Raw genomic sequence first — 18,769 nt, forward strand, 5'->3', positions numbered from 1 at the left:
GCGTAGCCCCGCTCTTCTGTAGTAACCCCTCTGCCCTAAGTGAATTCCGTCGCTTCTGTTCTCGGGATCCACCTACAGTGAATTTTCCATTTTCTTCCTCTTTGGGGAACTTCTGTTCCTACTAGAAAAGGGGTCATTTCCTTTCTCCAGAGCCCCGCCAGCTGCTAGGCATCGCCCCGATCCCCGCCCAGCGGGCTGACCGTCTGAAACAGAAGATCCAAAGGCAGGATGGGTCTCCTTCGTTCCCGGGAACCGGTGGTGGTTGAGAAACCTCTGCCCCCTGCCAGAAGAGGCGAGGCCCCGGGCGGTTTTCCGCAGGGCGGTGCTGTGAAATGGCGGCACGTGGAAGCCGGGGCTGAGCCCCTTGCCGGGACCCACAAGGGCACCCTCCGGATGGCAGTTTGGGGGGGACCCAGTGAGGTTGGCGGTACGGAAGCTCCCCCCCCCCGCTCCCCTTCGTGCTTCTCGCCTCCCCAAGCTACCGGCCCAAGTTCCTGTGGCCACGTGCCCTCGGAGGACTCCACCCCCGGGGCCGGGGGTTCAGAAGAAGTAGAGTGACACCCAGACTCTCTGGAGACTTCTCAACCACAGTGGTGACCGGGAAGGGAGAGGAAGAGGGACCCACCACACTTCCAGGTGTCGTGCGTATCGCAAAAAGCAATCTCCTACGAGGAGGTTTTTCTTCCCGCCTGTCCTAGGCAAAGACTAGGAGGAGGCATCGATTTCGCCCAAGCGGCCAGCGTCGGCACCCACGGTCCTCGGAAGGGTTGAGCGCCCAGCCGCAGAGAGAGCTCCCGGCCTCTCAGACGGAGGCTCGGAACGAACCATGGATTTTCTGCATCCCGTGTCCCTCTGGTCTCTCCCCCAGGGCTAGCTAGACGCGTTCTCCTTTAGGGCTCGATTCTCTGAAAGGCGAAAAGAATCGCTCTTAAGCGGAGAAGGGCGTGGGTGTGCTCTTAAGAACTAAGCGAGTCAAACTTCTGAGGAAGCGCCACTTGGCTCCTCATTACAGCCTCTCCCTTTGAAAGTGTCCTCGCAGAGCAGGAGCCTCGGAATTCAACCCGAACCCCTCCTCGGGAGACCTCTGATGGAGACCGAGAATTCCGCGTGATCCCGGAGGTCACTCCATCCTGCCCTAGTGCGGGGGGGTCTTCTTTAGAGCTCCACCCGGGTCGGGGGGAGGGGTAGCTCCTTTGGGAACTTGCTTCGTTAAGCAAGGGAGCATAATAACGGGTCATTGACCTTGTGGGGTGGAGTTCTCGGCTTATTTGGCCCGATCTTCGTAGTTTCAGAGATCTCGGGCCACTGGTCAGAGATGGGGCGTCTTACCGCCCTTTCCACCCCGGGCCCTCCGGGGGAAAGATGCCAGGAGACCGCCAACGGCCCCTGGAGGCTAGACTTTCATCTTTCGTTCCACGTCTACGACCTTCAGGGACATCTTTCCAGGACTTTCAACATTCTACAGCTATCGGGGGGACGGAGGAAAGGAACCGGTTTCTGTCTTTCTGCTTACGACTTTAGAACTTGGTAGAACTTTGCCGTACAAGTGATACACTCTCTCCCTTGCGAAGGAGACGCTGACCGGCTTGGGCAGCGTCTCCCGAACCCGAAGGCCAGCGCGTGCGGAGAGGTTGGATCCGTCGTCTAATACTTTACCGCCTATGTGTTGCCGTGCTCTTCTCAAGTTCGCCTTTCTGCAATACTGAACCAATAAAAGAACAGAGACACTGTTTCAGTCAGGGAACAGAACCCCCGTCGTTCCTTTAACTCTATTTGTGATCGTCCCGTTGCATGTCTTGCCGCTCGGACTCGTTTTAGTGCCGTATCTTCGTCGAGACGTGGAAAAGCCGATCTCTGAGCTGCGGCGCGTTACAAAACTTTCCCTCTTGGAATCGTTTTCGCTTTTGAAGTAGCGCGTTTCAGAAACGGACAGACAGGATGAAGAAAGGAAGCTGTCGTTCATATCTCGGCTGCCCGGGCCGTCGCCGCCAAGTTCGGGAAGAACCGGAGCGAATGCTGCGAATCGTAAGAATGGTTTAACGGTGAAATTAAAAACTCCCCCACAACACATTCGCTGAGGAAATCACTGCCGTGGTACACGTGTGATCGGAAAGACTTGATTTTTCTCTGCTGCGAGATTTTATCTTCTGAGCTGGGGGTTTGATGTTTTCTAAGTCGCTTGGATAAATGTATTTTGAAACTGTAAATCAGGTTGTCTAATTGTACTGAACTGAAATGCTTCTACTGTATCTTTTTAGTGGAGAGAGCGAGTAATAGAGAATTAAACGGCCCTGCTCCCGTCCTGACTTCGCTACGCTCGATCTGTATTTACGGAAGTTCGCTCACCCCCCAGGTCTCAGAGCTCGGGGATGTGGCGTTGGGCAGGAGTGGAACCGGCCTCCCTCTCAACCCTCTCCGGCTTGTCCGTGACACCCCCCGCCCCCCGGAAGCCAGTCGGCCTCGGGAAACGATCCAGAGAGAAAACGAATTCAAAAGGACTTGCGTACTCGCAAAGGCGTGCCTGTTTGAACGGCGTTCTTTGTTTTTCTGGAGCGGCCCCTCCCCGGGCGACCTGCAAAATGGTACTCCTTAAAGCCCTCTGCTGCTCTCCCCAGGCCCACGGTGCTTCCGGAGTAAAGGATCTTTCACCCTACTCTTTCCCCTACCCCGAATCTATTTCAATACCTGTCTCCCCCTGTAGACTGGTAACTCCTTTTGGGCAGGGTTGGGGGTCTCGCACTGTGTCCGCTCTGCGCACACACTTGATAAGTGCCACGGATTGGTTGACAGTGGGCTCCAGGTGGTCTCGGTCCAGCAGCTGGACGGAAAGACAGGCCCAAAGGGTCCGAGGCGGAGCCGGAACAGGAAGGCGTGCGTGAGCACAAGGAAGGAGTTCTCTCTTAGCGTTGACGCAATGAGGGACAGTTCTTTGGGTGTGCAGAGTGACATCAGAACTGGGCCTCACTGGCCTTTTTTCAGCCCCCCGTGCACCCCCTCCGGTGAATTTCATTGTCAATCCATTGTGCGGATCACTGTACCGAGCGCTTAGGAGATTCGATGTAACAAGAGCCGGTAGACACGTTCGCTGCCCAAAGTCTGATTTTCTGCCCTTCAGATACGAAGGACATATACTTGGGGTTGACCAGGGTGCCGACAGTCGCAAATCAAAGAGCTTGACCCCCCCGTCCTGGTGGCGGTGATTTGGAATATGAGGTTAAAGACATGAATTCTTCTTTCCCTAGACTTGGGCCGGTTAAAATCTCACGGGAGCGAAAGATTCTAGGTGTGCTGTATTGCGGGGAGGGGGTGATTCATTAGTCCAACCGCTGGGTTGAAAACACAACAGCCGAGATCCTGAAAGCCCAGCCACGTGATGTAGACTGTTGCTTAGCAATGAGTGGAGAGTGAGAAAAAGACCCTGCTCCCCTGACCCCGCACTTCCCTCCCACGCGTTTCTTCTGTGAGTACCTGGTAGCGCATGGACTGATGCAACTGAACAATCGATCGTATTTACTGAACACTTATTGTGTGCAGAGCCCGGCACTAAGCTCGCGAGAGTTCAGTATAACAGAGTTGGTAGACACGTTCCCTGCCCGCGACGAGCGGAGAGTCTAGCGGGGGACACACTGTTATTAATATCAATAATTGTTACGGTTCCACAGATCATAAGGTGGAATTTCTCCCTTTTTATATCTTCAGCCCAATCTTTCGCCCCAAATTCAAGGCCTAAAGTGCTGGGCCTAGCCACCGTCCCAAAAGGCCGACTCGGGTACCGTGACGGGACAGCTGACTTGCTCGAGTGTACGACGGAGCGCCGTTCTCGACGCCCTGTCTATCTAAGTGGGGCAGTTTTTGATGTTCCCCCATCCCCGCGGCCCCAGGAGAGCGGAGAGAGAGAGGTGTCACCGGCACAGGGGACCAATCAGAGGATGGGGCGGGGTGGGGATTCAGTTGAAAACAAGCAGACATTTGTCACGATCGGTTATGGGCGACAGGAACCGATGGAGGGGTGGGGCAGGGGCTCCGTATAGGACGCGGAACACGCACCGGGACTTGCTCTCTGGTGGAATCCGAGTATCGAAAGGTGGCCAGAGACCTTCATTTTCAAGGGAGGCAACAGCTTCGAGAAACACCGGGCCGCTGCGGTTCTCCCAACGTACCTGAGAGGGTAAGCGGGGGTGGTCAATGAAGAATGGAGTCTCCTATTTCTAAATCCAGTTCCTTCCATCTCCCTATCAAAACACATCCAGTCTGTTGGGTGGAGTTGCAGAGTGATTGATGCTGGTCTTTAAGGTACATCAACATCTATCAGTGGTATCTACTGAGCATTTTACTGGGCGCAGAGCACTGTAGAAAGGGGTTGGGAGAGTAATAATAATAATCTTGGTATTTGTTAAGCGCTTACTATGTGCAGAGCACTGTTCTAAGCGCTGGGGTAGATACAAGGTCATCAGGTTGTCCCATGTGAGACTCACAGTCTTAATCCCCATTTTACAGATGAGAAAACTGAGGCCGAGAGAAGTGAAGCGACTTGCCCACAGTTACACAGCTGACAAGGGGCAGAGTCGGGATTCGAACCCATGACCTCTGACTCCCAAGCCCCTGCTCTTTCCATGAGCCACGCTCCTTCCCGAGTACAGTAGAGTCAGGCTAGGCAGTCCCTGCTGGACTCTTCCTTTGGGAAGCAGTGTGGCCTACTGAAAACCTGAGTCTGCTAGTCAGAGGACTTGGGTTCTAATCCCGCCCCCAGTTCACGTATGACTTTGGGTGAATCCCTTATCTCCTCTCTGCCTCAGTTTCCTCAACTGTAAAATGGAGGTTCACAACCTGGCTGCCTTCCTATTTAGACCGTGAGCCCCATGTGGGACCCAGGGACGGGTCCAACCTGATTAACTTGTAGAGATAATAATGTTGGTATTTGTTGAGCGCTTACTATGTGCAGAGCACTGTTCTAAGCACTGGAGTAGATACAGGGTAACCAGGTTGTCCCACATGAGGCTCACAGTCTTCATCCCCATTTTACAGATGAGAGAACTGAGGCACAGAGAAGTGAAGTGACTTGCCCACAGTCACCCAGCTGACAAGGGGCAGAGTCGGGATGTACCCCAGCGTTTAGAACAGTGCTCGACACATAGTAAGTGCTGAACAAATACCTTAATTATTATCAACGTGATTTATCTTAGCCCCAAGCAGTGGTTGAAAAATCCCCGTCCTTTTTTAAACGACTCGGTGGGGTTTCATTATTCCAAGGGAAAGTAGTCATCGATCGATACGGAGAAGCCGCACGGCCTAGCGGAGAGAGCACGGGCCTGGGAGTCGGAGGACCCGGACCCGGCTTCTAATGCCGGCTCCTTCACCAGCCTGCTGTGTGACACTGGGTAAGTCACTTAAATTCGCTGAGCCTCAGTTCCCTCATCTGTAACTCTGGCACTTTCATATTCATCTTTATACCCTCCCTGAGCTATTTTATTTCCTTTGTATGATTGATGCATGGTCAATTTATTCCAATGAGCCTATCTGTATATATTTTTAGAAAGTCAGCTCTTTAGGGCATGATATGTGCAACAGCATTTATTTACGTGGTTACTATGTACAGAGCACCGTAGGAAGCACTGGAAATTGTATATACAGGATTCGGGGGCCGGGGCGGGGGGATGTGTCTCCTGCTCGGATTGGACTTCCCCGTCGCACTCAGGGGGAGCTCAAGAAATACCTTTTCCACTTCCTTCACTGTGACATCCGATGACCCACAGCGGGGGTAAAATCGAAATGAATGTTCCGGCTGCCGGACTTGCTACCTTGCGGAAGTAAGAGTATGTTTTAAGCCCTTGCTACGTGCAGAGCACTGTACTAAACTCTGGGAAAGAATACGCCGGGGGAAATTAGACACAGTCCCTGGCTCTCAGATGACCGACGGTCTGCAAATATAAAGAGGGGAGAGGGGACTGGCCACAGACACCTAAGGAGCGATGAAACCAAACACCAAGACAAAATAAAGACTAAAGGATCCGAAGGTACCTGCGGCGGGACGAGCAGAAGCTTAGGCTCCTCACAGTTTGCGGACCGGGAGCCGACCTCCGCCACACACTTGCCGAGGATTTGCGGGGGCGGCCCCAAGCTGTGATAGTGCGACGCGGTCCGGGACGGGGAGGTGTTCCTCGATGACGCGGAGCTGCTGCGGGATCCCAGCGAGGCAACGGGGTGGTCTGGTAGTGGGGGTAAACTGAGGGCTGGGGATGTCACGGCGGGAAGGGGGCAGTCCATCAATCGGTGGGATTTATTGAGAGCCTACCGGGTGCAGACCGGGCACTCGAGAGACTGCGATACAACGGCGTCTGTCGACACATTCCCCGCCCGCAGCAAGCTCCTTGGCTACAGGGGAGGCGCGGAGAATGTCACGGTAGGGGGAAAACTTAGAAGTGACAAAAGCTCGATAACTCTGCCCGAAATGTTCTCAAGAAAGACTCCTAAGAGAATAGAGAAGGGTAGGACTAATAATAATAATGGTGTGTATCTGTTAAGTGCTTACTATGTGCAAAGCACCGTTCTAAGCACTGGTGGGATACAAGGTGATCAGGTTGTCCCATCTGGGGCTCACAGTTTTAATCCCCGTTTTATAGACGAGGTAATGGAGGCAGAGAGAAGTTAAGTGACTTGCCCACAGTCACACAGCTGGCAAGCGGCAGAGCCAGGATTAGAACCCATGACTTCTGACTCCCCAGCCCGGGCTCTTTATATGGAGCCGCGCTGCTCCTCTGCGCTCGATTTCTGGAAACCTACCGACGACGGCGGTAAATCCCGAGTCAGAAAGTTGAGAAGCTGAGCTCTTCCTTGTTGGTTTTCCGGAGCTCCTGACCCCTTTCTACTGAAGGGCTCGTTGTTGGCGAGTGTTTCGTCCTACTTGGAACACCCTGGAAGGGAGGCCTCTTGGGAGATGGCCTAATTTCTTTCGCTGCTTCTAGGCAGGCCAGGGGGCCTCTGTCCCGTATTCAGCCATCTCCAGAGAAGGTGGTCCCCCAGATCCCTCAGCAGTTATCCCACGGTTAAGTGTCTCCGCTGGCGGGGGGGGCCCAAGTCACTCAAGCTGCAATTTCAACTTCCTTTTCTGCAGAAAACCACCAGCAACCCCGCCATTAGGTGCCAATAAACCATCCCGCCCTGAATTCTGCCCCGGTCCTGACGACGGGACGGTGGAAGGGAACGAAGGCCTCCTGGGACCGACCCTCAACCCGAACCCCAACCTTCTCCCCTCCTTCCAGTGAGCCCAACAGCAAACACCTGACCACTGGTCCATCCAAATTCCTCTGGACTTCCAAATTTCCACAAAAGTTTTCAGCCGGGCAACTAAGTTTCTGAGGGAACAGATGCCTTCAGCTCACGTTCCTCCATGCCCTGAGATTATTACGAGTGCTACTTTTCAGACTATTTGGCCTGGGCCTGCCTAGAGGGGTTAGATGAGTAATAATAACGTTGGTATTTGTTAAGCGCTTACCATGTGCAGAGCTGTTATAAGCACTGGGATAGATACAGGGTCATAGGTTGTCCCACGTGAGGCTCACAGTTAATCCCCATTTTCCAGATGAGGGAACTGAGGCCCAGAGAAGTGAAGTGACTTGCCCACAGTCACACAGCTGCCAGGTGGCAGAGCCGGGATTCAAACCCATGACCTCTGACTCCCAAGCCCGGGCTCTTTCCACTGAGCCACACTGCATTGCTGCTCCATTTGAGGCTGATTTTATTTCGAGCAGGAGTCTGCCATACTTTTCTCTCTTTCATTTCTCTAAGGCACTCAATAAGCTCTCCCGCTCCCACCTTACCTTGCCCATCTCCTACGACCACCCAACGCGCACACTCCCCTCTAACACCACTGTACCTTGATCTCATCTATCTCATCATCATCACTGGTACTTCCCGAGCGCTTACTGTGCGCACTGTACTAAGCACTTGGGACAGCGTGATCGCCACCGACCCCTCTCATTCTGAATCTCATTCCCCCTTCACGTCCAACATATCCAACTCTTCCTACCTTCAAAGCCCTTCTAAAATCACACCTCCTCCAAGAAGTCTTCCCCGAGTAGACCCTTTGTTTCTCCTGTTAACCTTCCCTTCTATGCCACACAAGAAACTTGGGGGGCAGCACTTGATAGTCACACCATCCCCTATCAATCAATGATATTTATTGAGCACGTACTGTGTGCAAAACACCGTACTAAGCACTTGGGAGAGCACGAGAGTCGGTAGACACAATCTCTGCCCATATGGAGCTCGCAGTCTAGAGGGGGAGAGAGAGGAACCGAAATAAATTATAGGGGAAACGGCAGAATAGCAGGAGATATAAATAAATGCTTTGGATAAAATGAATGTCCGGTGCTTAAGATCTTAGGGTTTAGTCGATACAAGGGGAGGGCAGGGGAAATGATCTCTTGATGTGATTTTAACAGGAATTTGAAGCCGGGGAGGGTGGAGCTCTGTCAGATACGAAGGGGGATGGGGTGAGGGAGGACATAGGCGAGGAATAACAGCAAGTTACATGAGTTTGAGGTACGGTGAGTAGGTTGACGTTAAAGGGAAGAAAGTGTACGGTCTGGGTCGTAGTATATCGTGAGGTGAGATAGAAGGGGAGGAGCCGCTGCTTCATTCGTTCAGTTGTATTTACTGAGCGCTTCCTGTGTGCAGAGTACTCGACTAAGCGCTTGGAAAGTACAATTCGGCAGCAGATAGGGACGATCCCTGCCCACGACGGGCTCGGAGTCTAGATGGGGGGAGCCTGACATCGAGACAAGGAAGCAGGCATCCCGCCCGTAGACCCGCCGAGTGCCTTAAAGCCGATGGTAAGGCGTTCCTGTTCGTTGAGGAGATGGATAGATGACCATGGAGGTTTTGAGGAGTGGGGAAACATGGATTGAATGTTTTTCTAGAAAAATGATCGAGGTAGAAGAGGAAAGTGTGGACCGGAGAGGGGAGAGGCAGGAGGTGACAAATAACGATGGCATCCGTTAAGTGCTTACTATGTGCCAAGCACTGTTCTAAGCACTGGGTTAGAGCCAAGGTAATCAGGGCTCAGCCCCACTTCCCAGATAATGTAACTGAGGCCCAGAGAAGTGAAGTGACTTGCCCAAAGTCACCCAGCTGACAAGCGGCGCGATTAGAACCCCCGACCTCCGACTCCCAAGCCCGGCCTCTTTCCACTAAGCCCACGCTGCTTCTCTAGCGGTAGCTCAACTAGTAGAGAGAAGCTGTCTTTGGAGGCCACCGGATGCCGGATGCCGGTGTCAACGATGGGGCTCGGGTTCTCGGTTAGGGAGGAGGAGAGCATTACGGGGCCACCAGGGATCGGTTCTCCTGCGTCCCTATTCAGAGGGGATCCGGCGGTCAGGGCAGATCCAGAGCCCAGCAGCCTCCAGGCCCGGCCTCGGAGAGCGGTCGCCTCGACGGGAGCCCGGACTCAAAGATGATCACGAAGCCTGGCGTCCAGCCACCTCTTCAGTCCATCGCCTCTGGCCCCGGAAATCCCGGGCGTCCTCCCGTGGGGAAACCCGGGTGGCCTCGGTGAGCTCCCGTTCCCGGGACTTCCGAACCTTTAAAAGGAGAGATCTGCCCCTCGCTCCCGCTCTGCGTGGTTGATCAGTCAATCGGTCGATCGATCGTATTTATTGAGTGCTTATTGCGTGCACACAATAAGCAACTGGGAGAGTACAATGTAATAGAGTTGGTAGACACGTTCCTCGCCCCAGACGAGCTTACAGTCTAGAGGGGAAAGACAGGCATGAATATAAATTATGGATACGAATATAAGGGCCGTGGTGCCGAGGGAGGGGGTGAATCAAGGGTACAGATCCAAGCGCAGGGGTGACGCAGAAGGGAGTGAGAGAAGAGGAAATGAGGGTTTAGTCGCGGAAGGCCTCTAAGTGGAGATGTGCTTTGAATCGGGGTTTGAAGGAGGGGAGGGTAATCGTCGGATATGAAAGAGGAGGGGGTTCCAGGTCAGAGGCAAGATGTGGGCAAGGGGTCGGCGGTGAGATAGAGGAGATCGAGGTTGGCATTAGATCAGCGAAATGGTCAGGCTGAAGTGTAGCAGGAAATCAGAGGGGCGAGGTAGGAGGGGGTAAGGCGACCGAGTACCGTAAAGGCAACGGTGAGGCGTCTCTGTGTGACACAGAGGTGGACGGGCAACCGCTGCAGGTTCTGGAGGAGTGGGGAAACATGGACTGAACTTTTTTGAAAAAATAAAAAAAGATCTGGGCAGCAAAGTGAAGAAAGGACTGAGGTGGAGAGAGCCGGGAGGTCAGCAAGGAGGCGGGTGCGGCAGTCAAGCTGGGTCAGGGTAAGTCCCTGGATCGACGTGGTAGAGAGGAGAGAGGGGAGAGGGCGGAACCGAGCGATGTCATGAAAATAGAACCGGCAGGTTTTAGCGACGGATTGATGTGGGGGGTTGAATGAGAGAGACGAGTCGTGGATAACGCCGAGGTTATGGGCTTGTGAGGGAGGGAGGATGGTGGTGCTGTTTACAGTGACGGGAAAGTCAAGGGAACCAGTCAGTCAGTGATATTTATTGAGCACTTAATAATAATAATAATAATAATGATAATTATGGCATTTGTTAAGCACTTACTATGTGCCAGGCACTGTACTAAGCACTGGGGTGGATACAAACAAATCAGGCTGGACGCAGTCCCTGTCCCAGGTGAGGCTCACAGTCTCAATCCCCATTTAACAGCCGAGGGTACCGAGGCCCAGAGAAGTGAAGCCCACACGGGAGACAGGCGGCAGAGCCGGGATTAGAACTCATGACCTCCCGACGACTCCCAGGCCCGTGCTCTATCCACTACGCCGTGTATGCAGAACACTGTATTAAGCGTTTGGGAGAGTACAATATAATAGACACATCCCTATCCACACCGAGCTGACAGTCTAGAATGAGGGAGTGACAGGGTTTGGGTGGGGAGATGAGGAGTTCCGTTTTGGACAGGTCAAGTTTCAGGTGTCAACGGGACAACCACGGAGAGGTGTCCTCCAGGCAGGAGGAAATGTGAGACTGGAGAGGGGAGAGATCAGGGCTGGAAAGGAAGATCTGGGGGTCATCTGCACAGAGATGGTTGCTGAAGTCGTAGGAGTCAATGAGTTCTCCACGGGAGCGGGTGTAGATGGAGAATAGAGGGGACCCCGGACTGAGCCTTGAGGGGGGTCGAAGGAGGAGCTTGCAAGAGTGACTCGGAATGAGCGATGAGAAAAATGAGAGAAGACCAGGAGAGGGACAGTGTCAGCGAAGCCAAAGTTAGATAGCATTTCCAGGGGTTCGCAGCGTCAAAGGCACCTGAGAGGTAAAGGAGGACCGGGACGGGTTAGAGGCCGTTGGACTCGGCGACTAGATTATTGGGGGACGTTTGAGAGGGCAGTTTCCATGCAGTGAAAGGAGCAGAACCCAGATCCGAGAGGGTCAAGGACAGAACTGGAGAGGAACTAGAGACAGCGGGTGTAAACAACTCAAGGAGTTTGGAGAGGAATGACAGGAAGGAGACGGGCCAATAACTGGAGGGAGCTGTGGGGACAAGGGAGGATTTTTTTTAAGAACGGGAGACATGAGCCTATTTAAAAGCAGTGGGGCAGAAGCCATCAGCGAGTGAATAGTAGAAAATGGCAGTCAGGGAGGGGGCAAGTGTTTTGATAAAGGTGCAAAGGGATGGGGTCGGGGGAGCGGATGGAGGGAGTGGATTTTGAGAGGATCTCCAGATAATGCCGGGAAGGTGTCGAAGAAGGGACAGGAGGAGGGGGGACGGAAGAGGGGCAGGGGAGATTTTAGGGAGACCATGCCTTGGTTGTTTCAATTTTATCAATAAAGTCCGTGGCCAGGTCATTAGGGGCAACAGATTGGGCTGGGGGGAGGCACAGAGGGACAGGAGGTTGGAGGAGGAAGTTCTGAAACAACCGGTGAGAGTCACGGGCACGGGAGTCAAAAGGATGGAGAAATAATTTTGCCCTCCCGGAGCACTTAAAGCAGGCAAGGATGAATCTTAGGTGGTTGAAGTCGGCTCCACACGTGGCTTTCCACCAGCAGCGCCCCAGAGGCCGTCCGCGGGAGCGGAGGAAGCGGACCGTCGAGGTGATCAGGGACTGTGGCTCAGTGGTCGGCCAAGGCGTAGGGGAACGAGCGAGGCGATTTCGGCAGAGGGTGGTGCGGAGGGCATCGTTTTGTGCGTCGAGGGAAGGTAGTCTGAACGAGGAGATTAAATGGGCCACGATGTCTAGAGAAAATCGGTCAAAAGGCAACGGGATCTGTGGGGGAACAGGACAGGTTTGCAGGGTGGGGGTGTGTGGGAGAGAAGGCGAGTGAGGAGCTTGTGGTTGGAAAGAGAGATCTCTGGGTTGCTGAGGGTAGAGATGGTATGCGCAGGGACTAGAGATGATGAGAACGTGGGAGCCCAACAGACCACGGGAATCCGGGTCGATGAGCGGGTGAGGTGGAGGCGGGTCAGTGGGAGTGAGGAGCGATAAGAAGCAGGCGGCGGAAGGGTCGTCGGGAACACCCACGTGGATATTGCGACGGCGAAAAAGTGCACTGTCGATGGCGAGAGGGGGAATGTGAGAAACGGATCAAAATGATTCACAAAGTTGGCGATGGGGTCTGGGGGGCGACCCTATGAGGAGTGGGGGGGGTCGAGGCGGAGGACATGAACTTGAAAGACGAGGATAGTGAAGGTGGGATGGAGTGAGAGCAGCACTGGAGAGTGAGAAGGAAGCCGACTCCCATGGCTATGCCGCTCGGCGTGCACGCGAGCCCCTCCCCTCTCCCGGCCAGGACCCTAAAGCCCACCGCACGGAGGGTGTGGCTCCAGACCCCTCACTACTTCCTCTCAGGACCCCCCCACTCACCCAGCCTCCACTTCCATTCTGTCACTTCTCACTCCCATCACCGCCCCCTACCCGAGGCTACCCGTCCCGTCCCCGCCCCACCCCCCGCCCCCGAGGCGGTCACTTACCTCGGGGAATAATACTAACGCCAGCGGTATCTGTTAAGCGCTTACTACGTGCCGGGCACTGTACCGAGCGCTGGGGTGGAGAGGAGCAAACCGAGTCGGACACTCGGGGGGGGATCACGCTCTCCATCCCCATTTCGCAGGTGAGGTCACTGAGGTACCTACGTACTGAAGCCCACCCGGGTGCGGAAGCGGGCCTGAACCCGTGGCTTTGTTCCTCCGGCTGCCTCGGACCGAACGCTGAGGCCCTCGGGGAGGTTGCCCCTGCTGACTCTCCCTGGGCCTCCCACCCTTCCCGCAAGAACCCACTCCCTGAGGAACGCTCTCCCCCCCCCCCCCACCAACACACACAAACACACCTCCCACCGCATCCCGGTCACCCCGCTTCTCCAAGAACCCTCCACCTACTTGGCTTGAAATCGTCTGGGTCTCTGTTGCTCGCCATTTACAATCCACTGTTAGCCCTGTTTTAAACAGCCTGCCCTCACCTAGACTGTGAGCCCCACGTGGGCCAGGGACGGGACTACTTACTGCTTACCACCCGCCCCGGCGTCTCGACCGGGGCTCGGCGATTAATTCTACCGCTGACGTTTGATCCCGAGCGCGCTCCCTGTACGTTCGTCAACAGTACTTCCCGTGAGACCGAGCTCTTGGGAGAGTCCGGCGTCGGAGCCGGTAGACGCGTTCCCCGCCCGCCACGAGCTCGCGGTCTGGAGGGGGAGACGGGCGTGACTATCGACGGACAGATTACGGACAGGCGCCGGGGCGCTGTGGCGCCGAGGGCCAACGGGAGCGTGCAAATCTAAGTGAAAGGGTCCCGGCGGAAGGGGGTGGGAGAAGAGGAAATGGGGGCTTAGTCTGGGAAGGCCTCTTGGAGGAGATGTGCTTTTAATAAGGCTTCGGGCGGGGGGCGGAGAGCGATCGTCCGTTGGATATGAAGAGGGAAGGAGTTCGAGGCCCAAGGCTGGCGACGAGATGGACGAGACTGAGGTAAATGTGTGTCCTGGCCTCTCTCTCGAGGGGGGAGGCTCCTCGTGGGCAGGCAACGAACGGGCCTGTGGCCGCGGATTTCTAGCCCGGCTTCCCGTAAAATACAACGGACTCGTCGGGCACTCGGTAGATACCGGCACGTCACCGCCGAGAGTACATCAACTCCAAAGGGCCGCCTGCAGCCACCTAGGAACGGAGTGGGGGGGCAAAACCCAAGCATTACTCTACAGTTGTAGGCCTTCTGGAAAAGGACAAGTGTCACTGCAGTAAAAGAGCTTGCCCAAGAGAAGCAACGTGGCCTAGTGGATAGAGCACAGCCCTGGGGGTCGCTTCTAAACCCAGTTCCGCCACTTGTCTGCTGGGTGACCCCGGGCCAGTCACTTCACCTCTCTGGGCCTCCGTTCGCTCCTCTGGAAAACGGGGATTAAGAACACGAGCCCCACGCGGGACACGGACCGCGTCCGACCCCACGAGCTTGTACCTACCCCAGCGTTCAGATCAGTGCCAGGCACGGAGTTACGCTTAACCAATACCGATAAAAAACAAGCAATTAAAATTCATAACCGCTGACCTGCCTCCACGTTCAGCCCCGTTAAACAAGCCCCGGCTAAGGCTGGCCGCTACTCGGGGCAAGGAGTAGCTCTTTTTCGTTAAACGCAGCGTGGGAAAAACCTTCCCCCACAAGGAACCCGGTCAGGGCGGCCCCCGTGCTCGTCCGCACTCTCGGTTTCCGGCTGGGCCGCGGAGAGCGCGCAGCGGGGCGGTGATGCGAGACAGCGGTGCGGATGTGCGCCTTCTCAGACGCGCAGGCTCTTTTCCCTTGGTGTGGAAATCCGCAAGGAGCCGAATGCCCCGGCTGTCCGGGAAGCGGGTGGCTCCGGAACGAGGAGCCCACGGAAGCCTCGGTGCGCCTCAATAGCTCCGGTGGGGAGGGGGAGGCGAGACGCGTGGGACTCGTGAGGCTTTCTGCTTTCTTAAAAAAACACCAGTCACCCTTCGAGTGCGACGGGGACGGCCCGTTCCCACGTGGACCGGCCGTTCCGGACCGTCCCCGCCCCGGGCCCCGCACGCCTCCCAAACACAAGCCAGGTCCCGCCAGCTACCGCCGAGCCCCGGGAAGCTCGGCCTCCAAAAAAGCACCGGGGCCGAGGGACTGGCCGTCCCTGGCCCGATCGGATGAGAAAGAGACTCCCACCCTTTATTTAATAAATTAACGGCGTTCAAAATACAGTGCCGGAACGTGATGCGGCTGAATCGGGCTACCGAGGGTGGTCACGAAGCGCCTGTGCTCTCGGGAGGTTGGCGGCACCGGCTTAGTGGTTCCCGGGTCTAATGGCAGAGCAGCTATTCCGCACGTGTGTGCACACACACACACACTCTGCAGCGGATTCCTGAATGGTTCATTTCCCCCACCCGCCCCAAGAAAGGTTTTGTTTTGTTTTTTTTTAAAAAAAGAATACACTGCCCCCGACCCCGGCCCCCCAAAACCCCAAACTGATAGCTAAGGTATATCTCTACAAAGTCACTCTACGGTAACGCTTGTTATTAAATTAACAGAAAATAAAGTTATCTCACACCAAACCTCTTACACTGGAAAAATAGAGCAGCGGCGGGAGGAAGGGCTCCGCCAGCGCGTGAAGCCCTCGAAGCGATTCAGGCCGCCGGCCTCGCGCTCGGAGGGGCCGCCGATGCCTCCCACCGGCCCGGCCCCTCCGGAGGCCCCGGGGTCCGGGAGGACGGGTCCAGGTCGGCGCGCACACGCACCTCGTCATCCGGCTCCGCCGATCCCGCGGCCGCGTCCCCGCGCCGTGGGCGTCGGGTGCGGCCGAGCCCGGCCGCCTCCTGGCTCCCCGGAAGGAGCTCCGGGCCGGCGGTCCGGGCGGAGGGCGTCGGGCGACACGTCGAGAGGGCCCGGCGGAGCGCCGTGCCGAGAGGGGCCGGCCGCCTCGGTGAAGCGCGCTCGCCTCCGGGCGACAAGTCGGGTCCCGCCTCGGCCCGAGCTCTCGGGATACACATCGAGGCTTCTCGATTAATGATCGGATAAGCTATTTATTTCATCGGATTATGGAAGCATATCTCTCTCTCTCTCTCTCTCTCTCTCTCTCTCGGCAAGACCGACCGTTCCGTCCGGGATTGCTGCAAGAGTCACGTGGGGCGCCCCAAACCCCAGTCCGGGAAGGGGTTCGTTTCCGGAGGTCCCCGGGCTGGGTCTCGGCCTCTCCCGGGGGCCCTCCCCGCGGCCGCCGGGAAGCCGGCCGGACCCTCCCCCCGCTCCCCGGCTACACCAGGGGAAGCACCACCATCTCCCCGTCCAGCTCGAACTCGTCGGCCCCGTCGGGCGAGAAGAGGTACGTCGGGGGTTTCCACGGGGACTCCTCGAGGCAGGAGGGGTAGAGCTTCCCCACGGTGCACCGGAAGTCCCTCCCCAAATCCCAGAGGACCCGCTCCGATATGTGCTGCCTCAGGGACCAGCGGTCGAGTTCCAGGTCGTACTGGTAAGTGGCGTACTTGGCCCTCTCGTTCCAGTGGGTTTCCCGCATGAAGACGCACAGGGAGTCGGAGATGACCAGCGCGCGGACGCAGGGGTCCGAGTACCGCTTGGCGGGGATGTTGGCCGCCATCCTCCACTCGTTCTTATTCACGTCGTAAATCTCCACCGTGATGGAAGGCCCGTCGACGGAGCCGGAGGGGAACCGCACGCCGCTGTTGCCGCCCACGTGCAGGCCCCCGATGTAGAAGATGCTGTCCCCGAAGGCGGCGGCCGAGGCGAAGGAGCGGCTCGTCTGCCGCATGGCCATCTCCACCCAGGAATCCGAGCGGGGGAAGTAGCAGTACATGAGGTTCAGGGTCATCACGTAAATGCAGTCGTGCACCGCCACCGCCACGCTCCACTGCCAGGCGCAGGGCAAGGGGCTCACCATGGTCCACTCGTCCCTCTCCGTGTCGTAGCGCTCCACCGTCCGGCGGTTCAGCTCCCCGCCCACGCTGTCCCCCCCGATGGCGTAGATGTACCCTTCGCAGCACACCAGAGACGGCTGGACGCGGACGAAGAGCATCGGCGTCTTGGGGAACCAGGCGTTCTGCTGGGCGTCGAACCAGTAGAAGCAGTTCACCGTCCGGAAGGTCGTCTGCAGCTTGCTGGTCTTGCCGTGGTTCACTTTGGCGCTCTTCAGGGGCACCTGCCCGCCGGCTATGTAGAGGTCGTTATCCGGGGTCACGAGGGTGCCCACCTTGTGCAGGTCGGCGGGGGGGCTGCAGATCTTGTACATCTTCTCCGCCTGGGGGCTGTAACAGACCGAAGAGAAGAGACCGCCGGTGTTCTCGGAGGCGGCTTCGATGAATATCATCATCTCCTCTTTGGTCATCCCCAGGCGGGGTTTGAAAAACTTGGGCATGGACTTGTAGAGCCCCTGAACCACCACGGACTTGTCGTTGGGCGGCAGGCCCTGGAACCACGCCCGCTGGGTGACCTCGGAGAGCGCGTCGATGCGGATCTGGCTCAGGACGGAAGACAGATACTGGGATCGGGAGTCCGGGTTGTACTCCAGCCACAGCATGGCGGCTTCGCGGACCGTCTCCTCCTTCTCCACGTTTAAATTGTCACTGCTCAGGATGTCCACCAGCAGGTCGTGGGACAGTTGCATGAAAGCGTCCTGGTGGCACACGGCGGCGAACTTGTGCTCCACCATCCTTTTGGCGGTCTCTTTTAACTCCTCGCAGCTGAAGAGGTCGGCGAAGCTCAAGAGTCGAACGCAATTCTCCGCGTTGATTTTTTTAATCAAGTACTCTCGGCACTGCTGCAGCACGTCTTCGACCTACGATGCGAAAACAGGGCCGGTGAGGAGCGCCGACGGGCGCCGTTTCCGCACCGACGCGCCCGACGAGCGTGCCTGCGCCCGCGGGGCATCGGACCGTGACGGGCCGCCGCCCGGAGCCTTTCACGACGTCCTCCGCCACGGTCCGCCTCACCGAAAGAAACGTCCCCTTGCTCCGACCCGACCGGCTCCGGTCAAAAACCTTCGCCACATCCGGAGCTACCGTGCGAGCGATTGCTCCGAATCCCCCCTCTCCTCACCGAAATTCCCTTCCCGCGGCGTTCTTCGCCGTGCTACGGGGGGCCTCTCGAACGGTCAGTTTTACCTTTCCTCTGATTGTTTCCATTCGTGGCCCCCGCCCGATAGTCAAGAACTAAAAACATCGAAGGGACTGAGTTTAACACAGAGGAAAACAGAGCCGTCCTTGAAACGTCAAGTCGCCTTTCGCCGACCGACCCGTCGTTTCAACCGACACGGGGCCACGCCTAGGTCATTTTACCGTTTCTAAGCTTTACGTTACATACATCGGGAGGTGGGATCGCCCCTCCGTCCCGCAGAATCGATCACCCGACCGCGCCCTCTGACGACCCTAGGGTCGGCCCGGCTCACTGACGCTGCGGTAACTCTTTCGGAGCCAGCTCCGGCTCCCGGTTTCAGGACCGGGCCTCCGGGGCCACCGAACCACACGCACGTTTACCTGGAGGAAGCAAGCTGTCTCGTACAGCTGTTCGACGGTGCTGTCATTTACCGCCAGGTTACCCGTGTAGGCGTAAGTTATTATCAGCTGTAAAGTGGCCGCGTCCACATTCCGCAGGTGTACGTGCGTCTGTTTGCTTTCGCTCAGGCCGCTCATGAACATGGCCCTAGGAGAAAAAAAAACCAATGAGAAGCACGGCCAGAGCGAACAGAGCAAAAGCTAGTCAACGCGACCAGTCTATTCACGATGTAAAAACCACTTTACCACGGTTTAGAAGCTTCACTTGCAGAGGC

The 18,769-nt window shown here is 56.5% G+C and overlaps 1 protein-coding gene across 4 annotated transcripts in view; it reads right to left on the bottom strand.

Moving 5' to 3' along the window:
* Positions 1-15,993: 15,993 nt before the first annotated feature.
* Positions 15,994-18,769, bottom strand: part of KBTBD2 (kelch repeat and BTB domain containing 2) — a 28,204-nt gene continuing 25,428 nt past the window's right edge. For all 4 annotated transcript variants that reach the window (XM_029048978.2, XM_029048974.1, XM_029048975.2 and 1 more), the window contains 2 exons: positions 18,477-18,642; positions 15,994-17,779 (listed from right to left, as the gene is read on the bottom strand). In XM_029048978.2, coding sequence (XP_028904811.1) covers positions 16,244-17,779; positions 18,477-18,642 — 1,702 coding nt within the window. In that variant the 3' untranslated portion in view covers positions 15,994-16,243. The remainder of the gene's footprint in view (positions 17,780-18,476; positions 18,643-18,769) is intronic.

This window comes from Ornithorhynchus anatinus, chromosome 21 (assembly GCF_004115215.2).
Source record: "Ornithorhynchus anatinus isolate Pmale09 chromosome 21, mOrnAna1.pri.v4, whole genome shotgun sequence".
Classification (NCBI taxonomy): Eukaryota; Metazoa; Chordata; class Mammalia; order Monotremata; family Ornithorhynchidae; genus Ornithorhynchus; species Ornithorhynchus anatinus.